At 38.4% G+C, this 15,948-nt stretch overlaps 2 protein-coding genes across 3 annotated transcripts in view; one reads left to right on the forward strand and one right to left on the reverse strand.

Moving 5' to 3' along the window:
- CPSF6 (cleavage and polyadenylation specific factor 6) overlaps positions 1 to 2,695 on the reverse strand; it is a 19,807-nt gene extending 17,112 nt beyond the window's left edge. Inside the window, exon 1 of the mRNA XM_072399023.1 lies at positions 2,500 to 2,695. Coding sequence (XP_072255124.1) covers positions 2,500 to 2,603 — 104 coding nt within the window. The 5' untranslated portion in view covers positions 2,604 to 2,695. The remainder of the gene's footprint in view (positions 1 to 2,499) is intronic.
- Positions 2,696 to 3,700: 1,005 nt separating this feature from the next.
- Positions 3,701 to 15,948, forward strand: part of CPM (carboxypeptidase M) — a 45,375-nt gene continuing 33,127 nt past the window's right edge. The window contains exon 1 of one of the 2 annotated variants that reach the window (XM_072401340.1): positions 3,701 to 3,873. Coding sequence is in view for 1 of the 2 variants with exons in the window: in XM_072401339.1 (XP_072257440.1) it covers positions 15,409 to 15,417 (9 nt within the window). In the remaining variant the exon portion in view is untranslated. Of the gene's footprint in view, positions 3,874 to 15,206; positions 15,418 to 15,948 lie in introns of those variants that run through there. The other variant, XM_072401339.1, reaches the window with a different exon arrangement.

Consider the following 15,948-nt stretch of genomic DNA (forward strand, 5'->3'; position numbering starts at 1 on the left):
TACTGAATGCTTTAGATTAGTGTTTTTCAACCAGGGTTCCTCTAGAGCAGGGGTCGGCAAACTTTTTGGACTACTAGACCGTTTAAGGAGGTCAAGAAGGCACACTAGGCCAGAAGAAACAGGTGTCAAAGGAAAGGTTTTTTTCCCCAACCATGACTGCAAGCGAGCAGCCTCAGTCTTCTGCTCATCCGTGGTGTAGTCTCTGTACGTGTGTGCATTCTTGGCATCGAAATGCCCCTTGAAAGTGCTGTTGGTGTCGTTGCACACTAAACACAGGGCTTTGTTGCCACGCAGGTCGAAGAATAATTTTTCAGTCCATTCGGGGTTGAAGACACGACATTCAAAGTCAACCTTCCAGAGACTGGTAACTGCATGTTGCTATTGCTCTTTAGGCATAATAATTGGGGTTACTGTGCGAGAACTCACGATAACTCGACAATTCAATTAGGCCTTATCCAACATTAAATAACAAGCGTTAAGTTGAACTGGAATACTGGCTAGGCCATATCTGGCCTCAAGGCTGGAGTTTGCCTACCTCTGCTTTAGAGGTTACTAGGGGTTCTTGGAGCATTTTGTGATTTTCAGGTCAGTATAAGTGACACCAATGATCTCCCTAGCAGAACGGTGAAGGATTAGTTCCTACTAGAAAAGGAATAGAGAGATAATCTTTTAATAAAGGACAACAGAGGGGATTTCCCTTACATTGGAAAGACATCCCATCACATCTTGTTAAGTTTATAAGACAGGAAGTGAAACCTCTGTAATTAGACACAGACGTCAGACCAAAAAAATTACAGTGGTTTTAACCACTCCTTGTACTATACAAAATAAAAAATATGTTTGGCTTTTTTTTTTTGTATAAAAAAAAAACTAGTAGTTCCACACACACACACACACACCATCTCCACCCATCGATCAGTATATGTTGAAGAAAAACATTTTTTTGTCCTTGACTATTCCCAAATACCCTGTAACTGGCTAAGCACAGAAGCTGGATAAGAAAAAGAATAAACCTTCTGCTTCTCATTACTGCAGCAATGAAAGTACAGTGGACCCGTAGAGTTCGCAGAAATAAACTGTCTGTTTCTTTATATGAACAGTGATGAAGATAGGAGCACAGGTAGAGATCATTTTAGTATTAGTAGCAGAACATTTTCATGGTGACTAAAATTGTTACTCCACTTTGAATGAAAAACTTTGGGGTAGATGTCACAAGATAGAAGCACCCTCTGGCTTTATTCTGCCTCAGAAATGGCGAGAGCCCCCCCCTGTCTGGATCAGTTTCATTCCCAGGAAAACAAAACTTAAAAATCTGCATTGACACCAGACCAGAACTAAAGGAGAAATATCCCCACTGGGACTGCTGCTCGACAACTGTTTAAAGCATACCTAAACTCAGAATTTTCACTTTTCATAAAAGGGTAGACAACCCTTTTATGCAAGGTAAAAATTCAGTTTTTCTCACGCATGCGCAGTGAGATCTGCAAGTTTTTCCCCCATCTACATCACTCAATCTCGCGCCTGGGTCGGGTGACGTAGGAAGTAGGAACCGTAAGATGAGAAGGTGGCGGCGCCCCGGCCAGAAAACGAATACCAGGATGAAGTGGGACCCAAAGGAAGAGACCTACAGATCAACCAACTGTTCTGCGGGATTAAAGGCAAGTGGTTTTAAGTTTTGGGTGAGTTTTGAGTGTACTTCCTCTTTAAGAGCGTGTCCCCACTAAGATTGTGCTTCAGTGCAAGAGGAAAGTTTCTAGCTCAAGCAATTTCCCTTCACTTGCCCTGTAGACACAAATGAATGTGAGAAAATCTCCTCTAAGGTAAATCATAACGTTATGTGAAAACACAACGACATGGCTGGGTACTCCAGTGCTTCCACCATATTGGGCTGCCACTCGTCTATCAGAGGTAAGTCCTCATCCCCAGGGATACGGTGACTGCTGGCCGCACTGACACACCACGACCTATAGGGGGCAATAATCCCCGATAGTGATCACCTCACCATGGGGATAAACCTACAGGAGGAGAAGCCTGGTGAATGGGGCACAGGTGACAAATGAGAGGCGATAGAAATAACAAGTTGCTGCTTTAGGTTTTATTTTAAATGTAATGTCATTGAAGCCATTATTGTGTGCAGCCAGAATATTGTCATTGGTTTACACATTGTATTGCTCAGGATGCATCCTCAGAAATGGGTTCATAACACAAATAGTAATATAACAACGCAGGATATAGGAGCCTGGGCTAGCAGACGGCGATGTTATTGTTTATGAGAGGCCGGGTGTGGAGGGGAGGAGGCGGGGCTGGGCATGCTAGGCCTTCGCCCTGTTCCACACGCGGCCTACACAAAGCCAGCGCCAAGCCGCGGTAACATTCTCCGGAACATTGCTGAGCCCCCGTGTAATGAGGCCCACACAGGCACCGCACACACAACCCACCCCATCCAACTGAAACCATAACCTTCCCTGTACAATCTGAAGCCCAGCCCTCCACGGCTACCAAGGCGGGGGCAGCCCCATAGCCAGCTCGCAGCAACCCCATACCTGGTTAAACTCTTCGCCTACGTCCGCGTAAATATCTATATGGTCTACACCGTCCGCCATCTTCTGCCTCAGGCAGCCTCGCGCGCCACACTCAAGAATGTCGCGATCTCGCAACCGAGATGGATGCGAAGCCAAGCGGGAAAGTTTACGTCACTTCCGCTCTCCGATGTACAACAGAGGAGGGGAGTAGGAGAAGCAGCCGTGTGTTTGAATGTGTACAACTTTATTGATACCGGACACACTAACAAGTGCTATTATTGTAAAGGTTAGATGTTTTTTAGTGAGAAATACATTATAAGCTTACAACTTTTTCAGATTTCATATATAGATTCATTTATTTAATATTTAGAGACAGATCAGTGAAATAAGGAGTGTGGTAAAGAGTAACTTTTCTAAATATTTGGGTTATTTCAGTGGGACTTGATCATTCTTTAAAAGCTGGGCCCCAGACAAACAATACAATAAACAGAACACAAATAGGAACTGCTTTATATGAAAATGTATCCATTTAGTTACTTCCACATCCCTGTATGAAAGGGAAGAGGATCTGATTTTTATCTTTGCTGCAGGTCCAACATTCAGGTTTCCACATCTACTATGTGACTGGACATTGAAAAGACAAGCAGGGCGTGTTTATATTATTGCACACAGGCAGCAAACACTACATACATTAGTGCAATGGACTGCCATTTTTCTGTATGTACCTTTATAAAGGTGTATATCTCTTTTTATATGTCTGTGTTGCATTAAATATTCATTTTTATCCCAATGCACTGCACTTCCCAACAGATGTAGGGGAAGTGACATGCAGCATTACAGGTACATGGATAAAAGGGAAATGTTAGACATAACATATGTCTAACACACAATACCATATTCAGTTATATGTGTGTTCAAGTGCCAGAAATTGAACATTGTGCACTTTTTGCTGCATAAAGTATTGTTAGTTATTTGAATGAATTATGTGAATGAGTCATTAATGGTGTATTAATAAATACAAAACTGTGTTCATTTTTGTCTTTTATATTTTTGTATTAGCAGTTCAGCTCAAACATAAACTGTATCCCTTTTTGTTTTTGTTGCAATTATCATTCATATCTATCCAGCAGATATTGAGTCCAATATTTACCATCTAAAGCTACAGTTGAGAAGAGTCTTTTGGGTTTGTGTCTCTGTCTGCCCTCTGCACACTTAGGTATGGGTCAGAGGAAGGAACAACAATGCATGGTAGGGACATGTGACACACCTGAAAATGTTGAATCCTGAAGAGACTGGCAGAGACAGCAGAAATGAAACAAAGGGAAGCTGGGAGACATGGGTCATCAAATAGGTAAGCAATATATCTATTTATCTCAGGACAAATGGTGTGTGCTCCCTACTTCACAATAGCGCTTTTATCTCCCAACCTGCCACTGGAGACCTTTAAAAATCCTAAACATCCAGGTCGAAGGAGTACATATAGACTGTCCATGAAAGGCAATGCGCAGAGGATAAGTGAACAGATATGAGTAATACAATTTACAAGTTATTACCCCTTTGTTATTCAGTTATTTAGTATGTTGGAATATGCTATCCAAGTAAACAATGTCTGCTTTATATTATTCCCAATTAATTTTTAAATGCACAGACCAACAATTAAGGGAAAGGAGAGATCACTTCATGTTACTTGAATAACTTTTGCAAGTCTTCTGCACAATTTTACCTAATAAATAGGGAATTTAATAAAAGTGTCGAAAAGGGCGAAACAAAACTGAAAAACAGATAACATTTTTTTAAAATATGAGGTTTGGGGTTGCCCTCTTAACTGCTCCTGGAAGCATTGAGTTACCTAGAAAAATGTATAATAAAATATAATGTTACCATTACATCTTTCAGGATGATCCAGCCCCTAATAGGAAACACAACAGGGTAAAGGGGTTCCCTAAAGACACCCCTGTTAGTTCATATTCTTCCACCCCCAGGGGAAGATTTATCTCCCAATTTGTTATTTACTCCCTGAGGGCCCAGCTGTCTGGTTATGGTACCTTCCCTCTCCTTTGCAGCCAAAGGCTTTTCCCAGATCTGAAAATAGACCAAGCAGTCTTAGACAGAGGAGGGCTATGGTGGGGGTCCGGCTGTGTTCCTCTCCCTTTCCTTTAGACCCAGTGGCAAAGCTTAAGGCTTTTCTGTTTGAGGAATAGACATCTCTGTTCAGGGCACTGCTTTTGTCCCTGGTTAGCCTAAGGCTTAATATTTAGCTGTCTTTTGCAAGCTTTCTTCAGCTCACTTTGTTGATTTTCTTTAATTCCCTTCCATTTGGGTGTGTCTGATGTGTAGGGACATTCCCCTTAATTGCATTGGCTGGAACCTCTAGTTAACCCTGGTGTTTCTTTTATCTGGAATGCATGATTTGCTGTGTGAAAACATACGTTTTCAGTATGATCCTATTTGATAAGGTAGGAGATGTTGTGGGTATAGATTTATGCCCCATATATTTAACTACAACAGAAGTCCTTTTGTGGTTTGTTAACAGCACTTATTTGGGCAGTTGATTGTATTATGCTTTTTGAAACATATGGTAAGTGAGCATATATACCTCAGAAATCCTTATTTTTCTACAATATTTGCTCAGTTTAAATATATTTTATACTTAGAGGTACAGGTATGCTGAAATTCCATGAGGTTTTACCACCTGAGTGTTGGTTGTATAATAAATCCTCAGGACAATTATGTTTTACAATAGGATTATTGCATTATGCCTTTTTTGCTGGAAAATTGGAATTGTTTTAAATAGACTTCATGTTTAGTCTGGTTTGATCTTAGTCTGTGTGTTCCATGTGTATTGGTGCCACCAAGTATTGTCACAGGTGTACTTAATCTCTGCCTAATATGGCCTGTAATTTTTTTGGGGGTTCTCTTAGGGCTTGTCAGATTAACAGCTATGATGGCATCACAGTAGTAATACTCCAGTTTAAGCTTTACAAACCATAGCACATTATTATAATATATAATATTAAACAGGATTTATATAGTGCCAACATATTACGCAGTGCTGTACATTAAATAGGGGTTGCAAATGACAGACTAATACAGACAGTGATACAGGAGGAGAGGACCCTGTCTGTCATTTGCAACCCCTATTTAATGTACAGCGCTGCATAATATGTTGGCGCTATATAAATCCTGTTTATTAATAATAATGTGAAATAATGCAAATACATTTTTTGTATTTTCATATCTATCCAGCAGATGGAGCTCCAGATTCATATTAACCATACACTGCTTTATGTGAAAAAATAAAGCATTTCATATATAACACACATGTGGATAATCATGGAGAATACAAGGACATTTCCCCTACAGTACTCTGCAAGGACCTGTGATTGCACTGCACTCAAAACACAGCAGTTTGTGTTGTCAGTCCTGCCCTGGCAATTTCCACTATTATCTAAGCCACAGCATAGGTACTATTTGACTTAGTAACTGACACATATTTAAAATGTGAAATCTACAATATCATAACTGAATTATTAATACATAATTCTCATGATAAGATATCTACAATAGTAATAACTATATACTGTTGAAGACATTTGTTAGTTGTTTGCCTTCTGTACATATAAACTTGCCACAAATATATTCTATTGGCTAAATATTATTACTGCTATAAATTACAAAGATCAACATCTTTATACTCTGCATTTTGATTATTTACAGCTGCCTTTTAAATTGTCACATAATTAGGATGTTTATTTAGTATGACGTACTCCCTGCAATGAGTAGTTGTTTAAAAAATGTTGTGGTTTTGGTTATATTTTTTTAGGAAACATTTTGTCAATCATTTTGGTATTAATAGATTTTTTTTGTAATAACCAATGAGTTCTTTTTTTCTTTGTTTTTTTCCCCTGACACTACTGATTTCAATGCACTTTTCCAGGGTTTTAAATTAACAATAAATAAGAACTATTACACCTGTCGGAGGTTTAGCAGGGAGATCTTGCCTTCAGGTGAATGTTAAACACGTCATGTATTGTTTAATGCATAATGTGTGTAAATGCTCTTTTTGTTACTTACAGCTAGGTGTTTATTGCTATAAAAGATGTGGATATTTCTTTTTATAAAAGAGTGGGAAAATTTAGCTGATGACTGCAATGCCTTGTCTTAAGGTAAAACAATAGTAATTTACCAGGAAAGATTCTATTGGCTCAATTCATTTTTAGAAAGGTTGTGCAAAGATCTCTGCCACTGTCACATAGTACCTACAAACATATCCCTATCTATCTCTTATATGCTTAACCAAAGACATACCTGATTTTGTTAAGCTATTTTAGGTCAATGAACATTCAAGCAAGATGTACTTGCTCTTTCTCCCCAGCCTCCTAGCAGATGTAGCTCCCATCTCCCTAAATTGTCCTACTGATTTGGATCACCTCTGGTTTGTGCACTTACATCCCTCCAGGGTAGGTAGATGGAAGGGAACCAATGTCCTGGCAGGGACATTGGGTCAAGAAGTAGGTGGATGAATGTAAACAACCTGTAGTTTAGCCAGTAGATTAACATTCAGTGCTTTGACCATGTTCCCTAAACAAAATTTTTCCTTAGCCAAAACTATTCCATTTTCTTTGACTCCTTTGTCTAAAGGTGATCATGTACTATGCATTCACCTGGTGTTTCTGTAGTACAAGCCCCTTTCAAATGGGATAAAAATGGAATTGATTGCATATTATATAGTTTTAGTAACACTAAAATACTGTACAAAAATTATGCTGTCGGACTGTATAATGTAGATGCAGCGATTAATTACATCTCCAGACTACTCTGCCTCCTAAATACAAGTTTACCTTGTATAACTGCACTTTAATATTGATTCCAAATAAAACTGCCCCTACCTTCTTCCAGTCCCAAAGCAATGCCACATTGTTCAAGAAGTTTGTAAGTTTCTGCTCTCAAAAGTAACTTCCTTCATTACAAAGCTAAACTATGTCTTCCTACTCTTTAGCTACAGTTAATCTCCCTTCTCATCTCCCCTTACTTAAGTTCCTGATTTAAAAAAGACAGAATTATTTTTTTTAACTCCAACTGTCTTTTTGAGCCACTTCAATTCAACTTTTGACCTTGCACAAGTGAAAGATCTTTCACATAGATGGCCAATAAACTCCTTCAGAGCAAAGTCACAAGCCAACGTTTCTGTTTTCTTCTTTTTATTCTGGATCTTCTATGCTTTTTACCCAGTGGATCCCCTTTTTCTATTTCAGTTCCGGCATTTGATCAGTATCCGTGAAAATGCTATCTCTTAGTTTGCCTCCTATTCATTCAACTGCTTCCTCCAAATCTTATTTAATACTGTTCCTCTGTCACACCCTTTCCTGTTGATTTTTTTTGAAAGACTCTGTCCTTGCAGCCATACCCTTTTGTTCTTACAGCTCTTCCAGTGGCATACAATATATTTTACCCTTCAGTACCATTTGAATATTTATGTATATTCAAACTTATGTTGTGTATGTTGAGCTCTGAAAGCATAATTTGCAATGGGCAACATTGCTTATTTATTGTATTAGTTTAAATTGGTGCTATGTTTCTTTTTATATAGTTTGTATATATTTTGTAGCACTGGTAAATTACCATTCAGTTGAGTTACCCCCCCCTTTCCCAAATTACATATTGTAGCTTGTGGTAAATAGGATGAGAAATGTATGCAATTCAATCATTTATTTTTAGCTCTTGTTTTAAATGAAGACACAGTCCTCTTTCCTCCACAACCTTGGGCTTTGATCAGTAACTTTATACTTTAACCAAATATTTTAATTTATAAACCTTGCTTGGGTCAAAGCAAAAGATGTTCTGATTTCACCAGACAGACATAAGTAGGCAACCGTCACAGATGTTTGTCCTTTATCATAAAGAATATATGCCTGAAGCTGCCTACAAAGCATTTTTCTAAACTTAGAAAATAAAACTTCCAAACATAGAAAAGAGAAGATTGAAATTAATTAAAGCAGGGATTACCTGAAAAATAAATATAGAAGGTATATATATTCATCCTAATTTTAAACAGCCTGTAGTTTCTATAATACATACTGTATTTTAGGACTGTGTGAAGCAGCATGCATGATGTTGGCAGATGTTCCAAACAGGTTTTCAGTATTCTGAACAGCTTCCTGGCAGTGCAAGAAAAGTAAATACTTCAAAACTAATAAGCATTTCAGAAGACTTTAAAGCTGTTCAACTGACTAAAAAGAGAGGCCACCTTGTATACATTCCATTTAGTTGAATCCACGCAGCAACTTCCCACAATTTGTGTTTTTTAAAGTAGTAATATTGTGTTATTTTTCTGTATTTAAATACAGAAATAAACTGAGTTAAATTAAACAAACATAAAAACTTCTTACTGCTGCAAACAACTTTAAATCCAATCCTGGCACACTTCTTATAAACTCCTCTTTGTCTGCTAAAACCAAGAACATCTTCTGCCACCCAGAAAGTGCCAAAACAACTGTAGGTGAACAATGTACATTATATGTCCTCTCTCATTGTGAAAGCTTTTTCTTGTCTAAAGTTGTAGAACCACACTTGTATTTATTGTATTTTAAGCTACCTTGATTTTTGTTCCTTTGCTTTGAATAAGGAATACACTTTTACTTTTAATAGCATCATTTCCTGGGCTAGAAAGCAAGATAATCAAGGAAGATGACTGTGATGTTAAAAATGTAATTTAGATGCATGAGCCTAGCAGATTCCCAAAGAGAATAATTATGGCACATGACTTGTTTACTACATAAATCCAGCACTGTGTGGGAACTTCCTGTGGGAATTTAGTGATCTAGCATAATAAAAATGATGAGGAATTTGATGGTATCCCATTACCTATATAGCACAATTACATATAAATACATAATATAATTTAATATATATGGGAGCAGTTTATATCTACATAGTAGCAGTTGTGGCAATATGTAAGATGCGATATCCCTGGAAAGGGGTCAATACATAGAAAACTTTATGTGACCTATCAAAAGATTTTTATCCAGTTTTATAATCCAGACACCCCTGCCAGAGATATAGTTTGACGCTTGACCACTGCAGTAGTAAAGCTTATACACCCTCAGCCTGGTGATTGGCCAGTGGAAGAGAAGGAGTACACTGAGGTCAATCTTCTGCTCACTCTTCTCTTTACCTCAGTATGTTCATGGTCAACACATGTTTTGAATCAGAGCCTGATAAACTGAATAATGTAGATACTTATACACTTGGTATTTAAATAAACCTATTCCTTTGAAATAAAAATGAAACTTTAATGTAAAATGAACCTGTGCTTTTGAAAAATATAAATATAGGAGATGAAAAACTGAGTAGTCTGTGCCTTGTAAACCAGGTCAGTGTGAGGGTTCCAGATGAACGTGGAAGGACTTACATTTGGAAAGGTATGTATCCTAGTCATTCTTTTCCACACCTTTTAGACCCATATTCCTAGGTTACAAATTCTCCGTGTGTATGTTGAGCTCTTAAACCATCCTTTGCAATAGGCAACATTGCTTATTTATTGTATTAGTTTAAATTGATGCTATGTTTCTTTTAATATATTTGGTAGCACTAGTAAATTACCATTCAGTTAAGTTACCCCTCCCCCCCACCCTTTTTTTTCCAAATTACATATTGTAGCTCACTTTGTGGCAAATAGGGACTCAGGATTAGGGTGTTCAGTGGAAAGAATAGAAGATATTTATTTAGGTTAAACTAAAGTTCAGCCAAATCTGATTGTCTTGGAAAAAAGGACAACTTGGACAACAGCCATAATAAACATATTCTTACAGTAAAATATTAAAGAAGCAATAGTCATCTGCAAGAGCTGAATCTCAAAGTAACATCTTTCTAAAGGTGTTAAACCTGTATATGATCATAACAAATCATCATAATAAATAAAGACATGGCTAACTACAGGTAACTACACATTGTCACATCAACAAAAAGATCTCAGATAATCATTTGGCAAAAAAGTTACATGAATATAGGAATAAATGCAGGCCTGGATCTACCCAAATTTATGTAATTCAATCATTTATTTTTAGCTCTTTTTTTTTAATTAACACACAGTCCTCTCCCCTCCACAACACTGGGCTGTGATCAGTAGCTTTATACTTTACCAAATATTTTAATTTATAAACCTTGCTTGGGTCAAAGCAAAAGATGTTCTGATTTCACCAGACCGATATAAGTAGCCAACTGTCACAAATGTTTGTCTTTTATCATAAAGAATATATGCCTGAAGCTGCCTACAAAGCATTTTTCTAAACTTAGAAAATAAAACTTCCTAACATAGAAAAGAGAAAATTGAAATGAATTAAAGCAGGGATTACCTGAAAAATACTTACAGCTACTGCCAACACCCAGAGCTCAACACCCTGATTTCCTGATTATGGCAGCTGTCATTCAATACCTGCCATATACTAGAAGGTCCATATAAATACCTGTACATCATAGGATATTAATCCTCTTTTATAACAGAAAACATGCTAGGGTAGTTTTTGTGTTTTATCCCTTTAGAAATTAAGGAAACATAAAACCAAATTTAACAATGAGTCCCTAAACAAGCATTAATCCGCTGTGNTGAGTCACCAAAATGCATGTGTTTGTACTTTTACCTAACCTAGTAGCAGAGAGAAAAACTGACCATGTAAAATATACTCCTCTAGCGTCCATTTCATAAAGAAAGCTATTATTTAAAAACCACAAAAAAGCAGCTCCCACCCTGTCATATTATTTGGTAAGCTCCTGAAAGGACATATCTACATGGACTGTTACCCTGGTGATTATTAATAAACTGTATTTATTTAGCGTGAACATATTACACCGTGCTGTACATTAAATAAGAATTTCCGACAGATGCAAACAATGACACAGGAAGAGGAGAGGCCCTTGCCCAGAAGAGCTTACAGTCTGAGAGGTGGGGTATAAACACCCTGTTTAAAATTTCTATTCATATCAACATGACGGTCCACACCAGAGTATTTTCTTGATTGGTGTTTGACAGACTTTCACACATTTTCTTTTTCTTGAAATCCCCCTCTTGATACATTCCGTTGCTCAGGTAAATCTGCATACTAGCAGAAGGGCCCTCAAATGGCTTTTCCAACCCTTACTATGTGGACTACAGTTGGACTTGAACAGATGTGACAAATCCACTTTTTTCCTGGTTGGTCGCATCAACATCTTTAAAATGAACATACTGCCAAGATCTTTTTCAAAGTTTGCTGGTGCAGATCTAGAGCTCCTATTTTTGAACCCTCTTCTCTTTCATCTTTGAATTTTTTATGGTGTAACAGATCTCCCAGACTCAGCAGATCCTTACTAAGCAAGTGGGTTGGGGGGTTTTTAAATACTACATCAACATAATAAACAATGGGTAGCCCTAGAGCAAATGTTCTTTAAGACACTGCAATTCTTGGCAACCCATCCTCCCCCTCGGGAAAAGAGAGCTAAACAAAGTTTTCAACATATAATATTCATGTATGCATATAGACATCCAATTTTTTTTTTTTAAACACTTCCTACTTTATTCTCTCCCTAGTAATCCATCTCTAAGTTGACCTGCAGCCACTTTAAATCAAGTCTCATCCAAGCAATTCCTTCGTACCCTTTAAATATTGGCCAATTGGTATATTATTGATGAAATGACGAGGATATGAACTTTGAGCAATAAAGACTGTATTCCCTGCTGTACTTTTCCGGTATAATTTAGCCTGTAACATATTAACTTAGTCCTTGTATATTAATAAATCTAGGAAGGCGACTTCATATAAATTAGATTCCATTGTAAATTTTAGATTATATTTATTCTCTATGGTAATCATCTCAAAGGATTTTTGTAGATATTCCTGCTCTCCATCCCATAGGATCAGTATATCGTTCAAATAACGATACCAACCCATGATACAATCTACATATAAGGACAAAGCCGGCTCAGTGAAAAGGTCTGTCTTCCAACTCCACAGGTACATGTTAGCATTCGATGGGGCACATGTAGTTCCCATCGCAACTCCCTGAACCTAGAGGTAATGGGAGTCATTAAATATGAAGTAAATATGTGTTAGAATATAGTTTACCAGTTCACATATAAAGTCATTAAATGGCCAGAATGGCCGTGGTATCGTATGTTAACCTGTTGTCGCCCTGATGTCGTTCTGCCCATCTTTGGATGGGCAGAACGACATCTGCTAGATCTGACCGCAGTATACCCCCCAGGGAAACAGAATCAATTGGCCCAAAATAAGCCCAAAATACCTATTCCCAATTTTCTAACAGTGGGGAACACCAGTAATAGACTTGATGGCATCACCCAACAAGGCACAGCTCCCAAGGTTCTGTACAAGGTCCTGTACAGGCGTGGGCTCAGGATGCGTTCTCCATCAGATGGAACTTTCCTCTTCTGTATGTTTTTCCGCTGATACCATTGATTATGAGGGTCCTCCTAAAAATAAGGGCAGAAGCGAACCAAGCGATAGTGATACTACCATATTGGTCGAGAAGGTCCTGGCTCACCCTGATGACTCAGATGCTGATGTCTTCCCCTTGGCCTCTGCCAGATCAGAGGGATTTGTTAGTACAGGGGACTTGGTTCAAACCTCGCCCCCTACATTGGAGGCTGAATGCCTTTCTATTGAAAAGAAGAGGTATTTAGCAGCAGGTATGTCTGAGAAAGTAACAGACACTCTCTTAAAGGCTAGGAAAACTACAACCAATAAAACCTACATTTAAAATATGGTAAAAGTTCCTAATAATGTCTCAGGAAAATGTTTCTCCGCCACAGAGCCTACAGCAGCTCAGTTCTTGCGGTCTGAACTAGAGAAGGGTCTTAGCTGTAATACCATAAAGGTACAGGTGTCTGCCTTATCAGCCCTAACTTTAACGAAATGGGCAGAAGATGCACTGATCCAACAGTTCCTAAAAGTGGCAGTAAAGTTCAGGCCGCCAGTAAGACCTTTTTCCATCTTGGGACTTCTCTTTAGTGCTCAAAGCCCTTTTGCTCTCTCGCGTCCATCCAATAGAAGTTTGTTCAATGGACAAACTGACATGGAAAGCGATGTTACTGACGGCCATTAAATCTGCCCGGAGGGTATCGGAATTGCAATATCTCTCAATTAGAAAGCCTTAATATTCTGTCTCACCGGAAGGGGTGTATTTGCAGCCCCCTCCACAGTTCCTTCCAAAGGTGTCCTCAGCCTTCCACATGAAATGGCTAAAAAGGATGACTCAAGTAAACTAGACATTGTCCAGATAATTACCACATATGTTCAGAGAACTAAAGGGTTTAGGAAGACAGATAACAGACAGATGTTTGTTTCCTAGTAGATCAAAGAGGGGGTCAAGAGGCCTCGGCAAGGATCATCTCTTTTTGGATCTTGGAGACAATAAAAAATGCCTTTTCCCTTATGGGGCTACGTCCCCCACAGAAAGTGAGAGTCCACTCAACGAGGGGCATTTCAACCTCATGGGCATCCTATGCAAAAGTTTACACAGAGACTATTTGTAAAGTGGCCGGTTGGAAGACTCCCAACACCTTCATCAAACACTACAGATTGAATGTTTTCCTGAACAGAGATTCTACGTTTTTTTTTTAATTTGCAGCAATAACATGTTTAAAGTTTTCTTTGCCCTCCCTTACTTAGGGTTTCTTGCTACATCCCATGTGTACGCCGTACGCAGACGGAGGACCAATGGGAAAATTGTTGCCATACTTATATATTTCCTTTCCTGGATTCCTCCTGATGGCGTAACGTTCCGTTCAGACGGAACAGGGAGGTGAGAGGGGAGTTTTTATTGGGAAAAGGTGGTCAATCGTAATGTTAATATATGGTCTGATGAAGCCGGGCTTTCCGTGAAATGCGTCACCATGTTGTTTTATGGCTAAGTGATGGGTATACCGTTATTTTGTCAACAATAATTTTAGATTGTGCATGACACCATGTTATTTTGGAACAATTGGATGTTGTATCTGTAGTTCTAATAATAATAATTGTGTAAATAAAGGAATGTTTTATTGAAAGATTTGTAGTACTCCACTATTTATCCCAAAACTATCTATTCTGTATGGGGACCTTACAATTCTCTATAAAATGTCAATGCCAGTGACAGCTATAATGGATTTTATTCAAATGCTTGCATACATTGTATAGGCAGATCTGTTTAAAGTAAAATGGATACGTGCACTAAAGAAAGTGTGCACAGGCAGGTAAGCTTGTTTTTTAGCACACCAGACATTGCCTGTCCCTTCTGCAATAAACAAAGAATCTGTCTGATCACAATTTCTTAATTTGCCACTATAGGAGGAATGGCCCCAATGTGAATGTAAAGCTGATCTGGGTGAATCAAGAAAAATGCTGTTTCATTCATTTGTAAGTACACCCCAGTTTTTGCAGTGATGGATGATGAATCAGTTGTGTTTGTACCTGTTAAGTGATAGTAATCCACTTAGAACACTGGATAGCACTGACAAGACGATCTCCATGCCTTCCTATTAACATGCATGAACATCTCTTGACAAGTTCAGGCACACATGACAACATGACAGTAATCTAACAGGGAAGGGATGTTTCCTGTATGGCTGACCCTCCCCTCCTGCTCACAAAAGCCTCTTGTGTCTGCTGCTAGTGTAGTGTGCAGGGGCAGACTTGCTGTGCATGCTGCAGAACTGTCACTAGGTGGCGTCCCTTTGGGTTGCTAGCAGAGGGCTGGGCTGGAGCTCAGCAGACTAGGGCAGTACTGAAAAAGTGATTCCTGAGGATCGACATGTCCTGTGTGTGCAGTGTGTCCAGTGTGTGCAGTGTGTGCAGTGTGTGTGTCTGGGAGGATCACCGACAACTCTGAGGACTCCTTCTGTCTGCTCAGGAAAATGAATTGGGTAACGAATGGCTGCTCCACACTCATCTCTAACTTTCTAAGAAACACTGTGATTTCATCTTTCTATTCCTCTACATAACAGTAGCTGCAGATAATATGTATCATTTCTAGATTTCTATTGGAGGGTTCTTCTCTCTTATATGTTTTGGCATTACCATTTCTTTCTTCTCCATGTATTACTGTATTGATGCATTACTGCTTTATATATAATGCAAAGTTTCCTGCTGGTGTCTTGGATAAAATGATTTTTACTGGCATTTTGGGTATTATAATTTATTATGTTATATTACATTATATTATTATAATGTATTATTATTAATAATAATAAACAGTATTTATATAGCACCGACATATTACCCAGCACTGTAAATTAAATCGGGGTTGTAAATGACAGACGAATACAAACAGTGATACAGAAGGAGAGGACACTGCCCCGAAGAGCTTACAATCTAGGAGGTGGGGGAAGTCTCACACAATGGGAAGTCTCACACAATAGGAGGAGAGATTATATTATATATACACTAATATATAA

Source organism: Pyxicephalus adspersus, chromosome 2 (genome assembly GCF_032062135.1).
Source record: "Pyxicephalus adspersus chromosome 2, UCB_Pads_2.0, whole genome shotgun sequence".
Taxonomy (NCBI): Eukaryota; Metazoa; Chordata; class Amphibia; order Anura; family Pyxicephalidae; genus Pyxicephalus; species Pyxicephalus adspersus.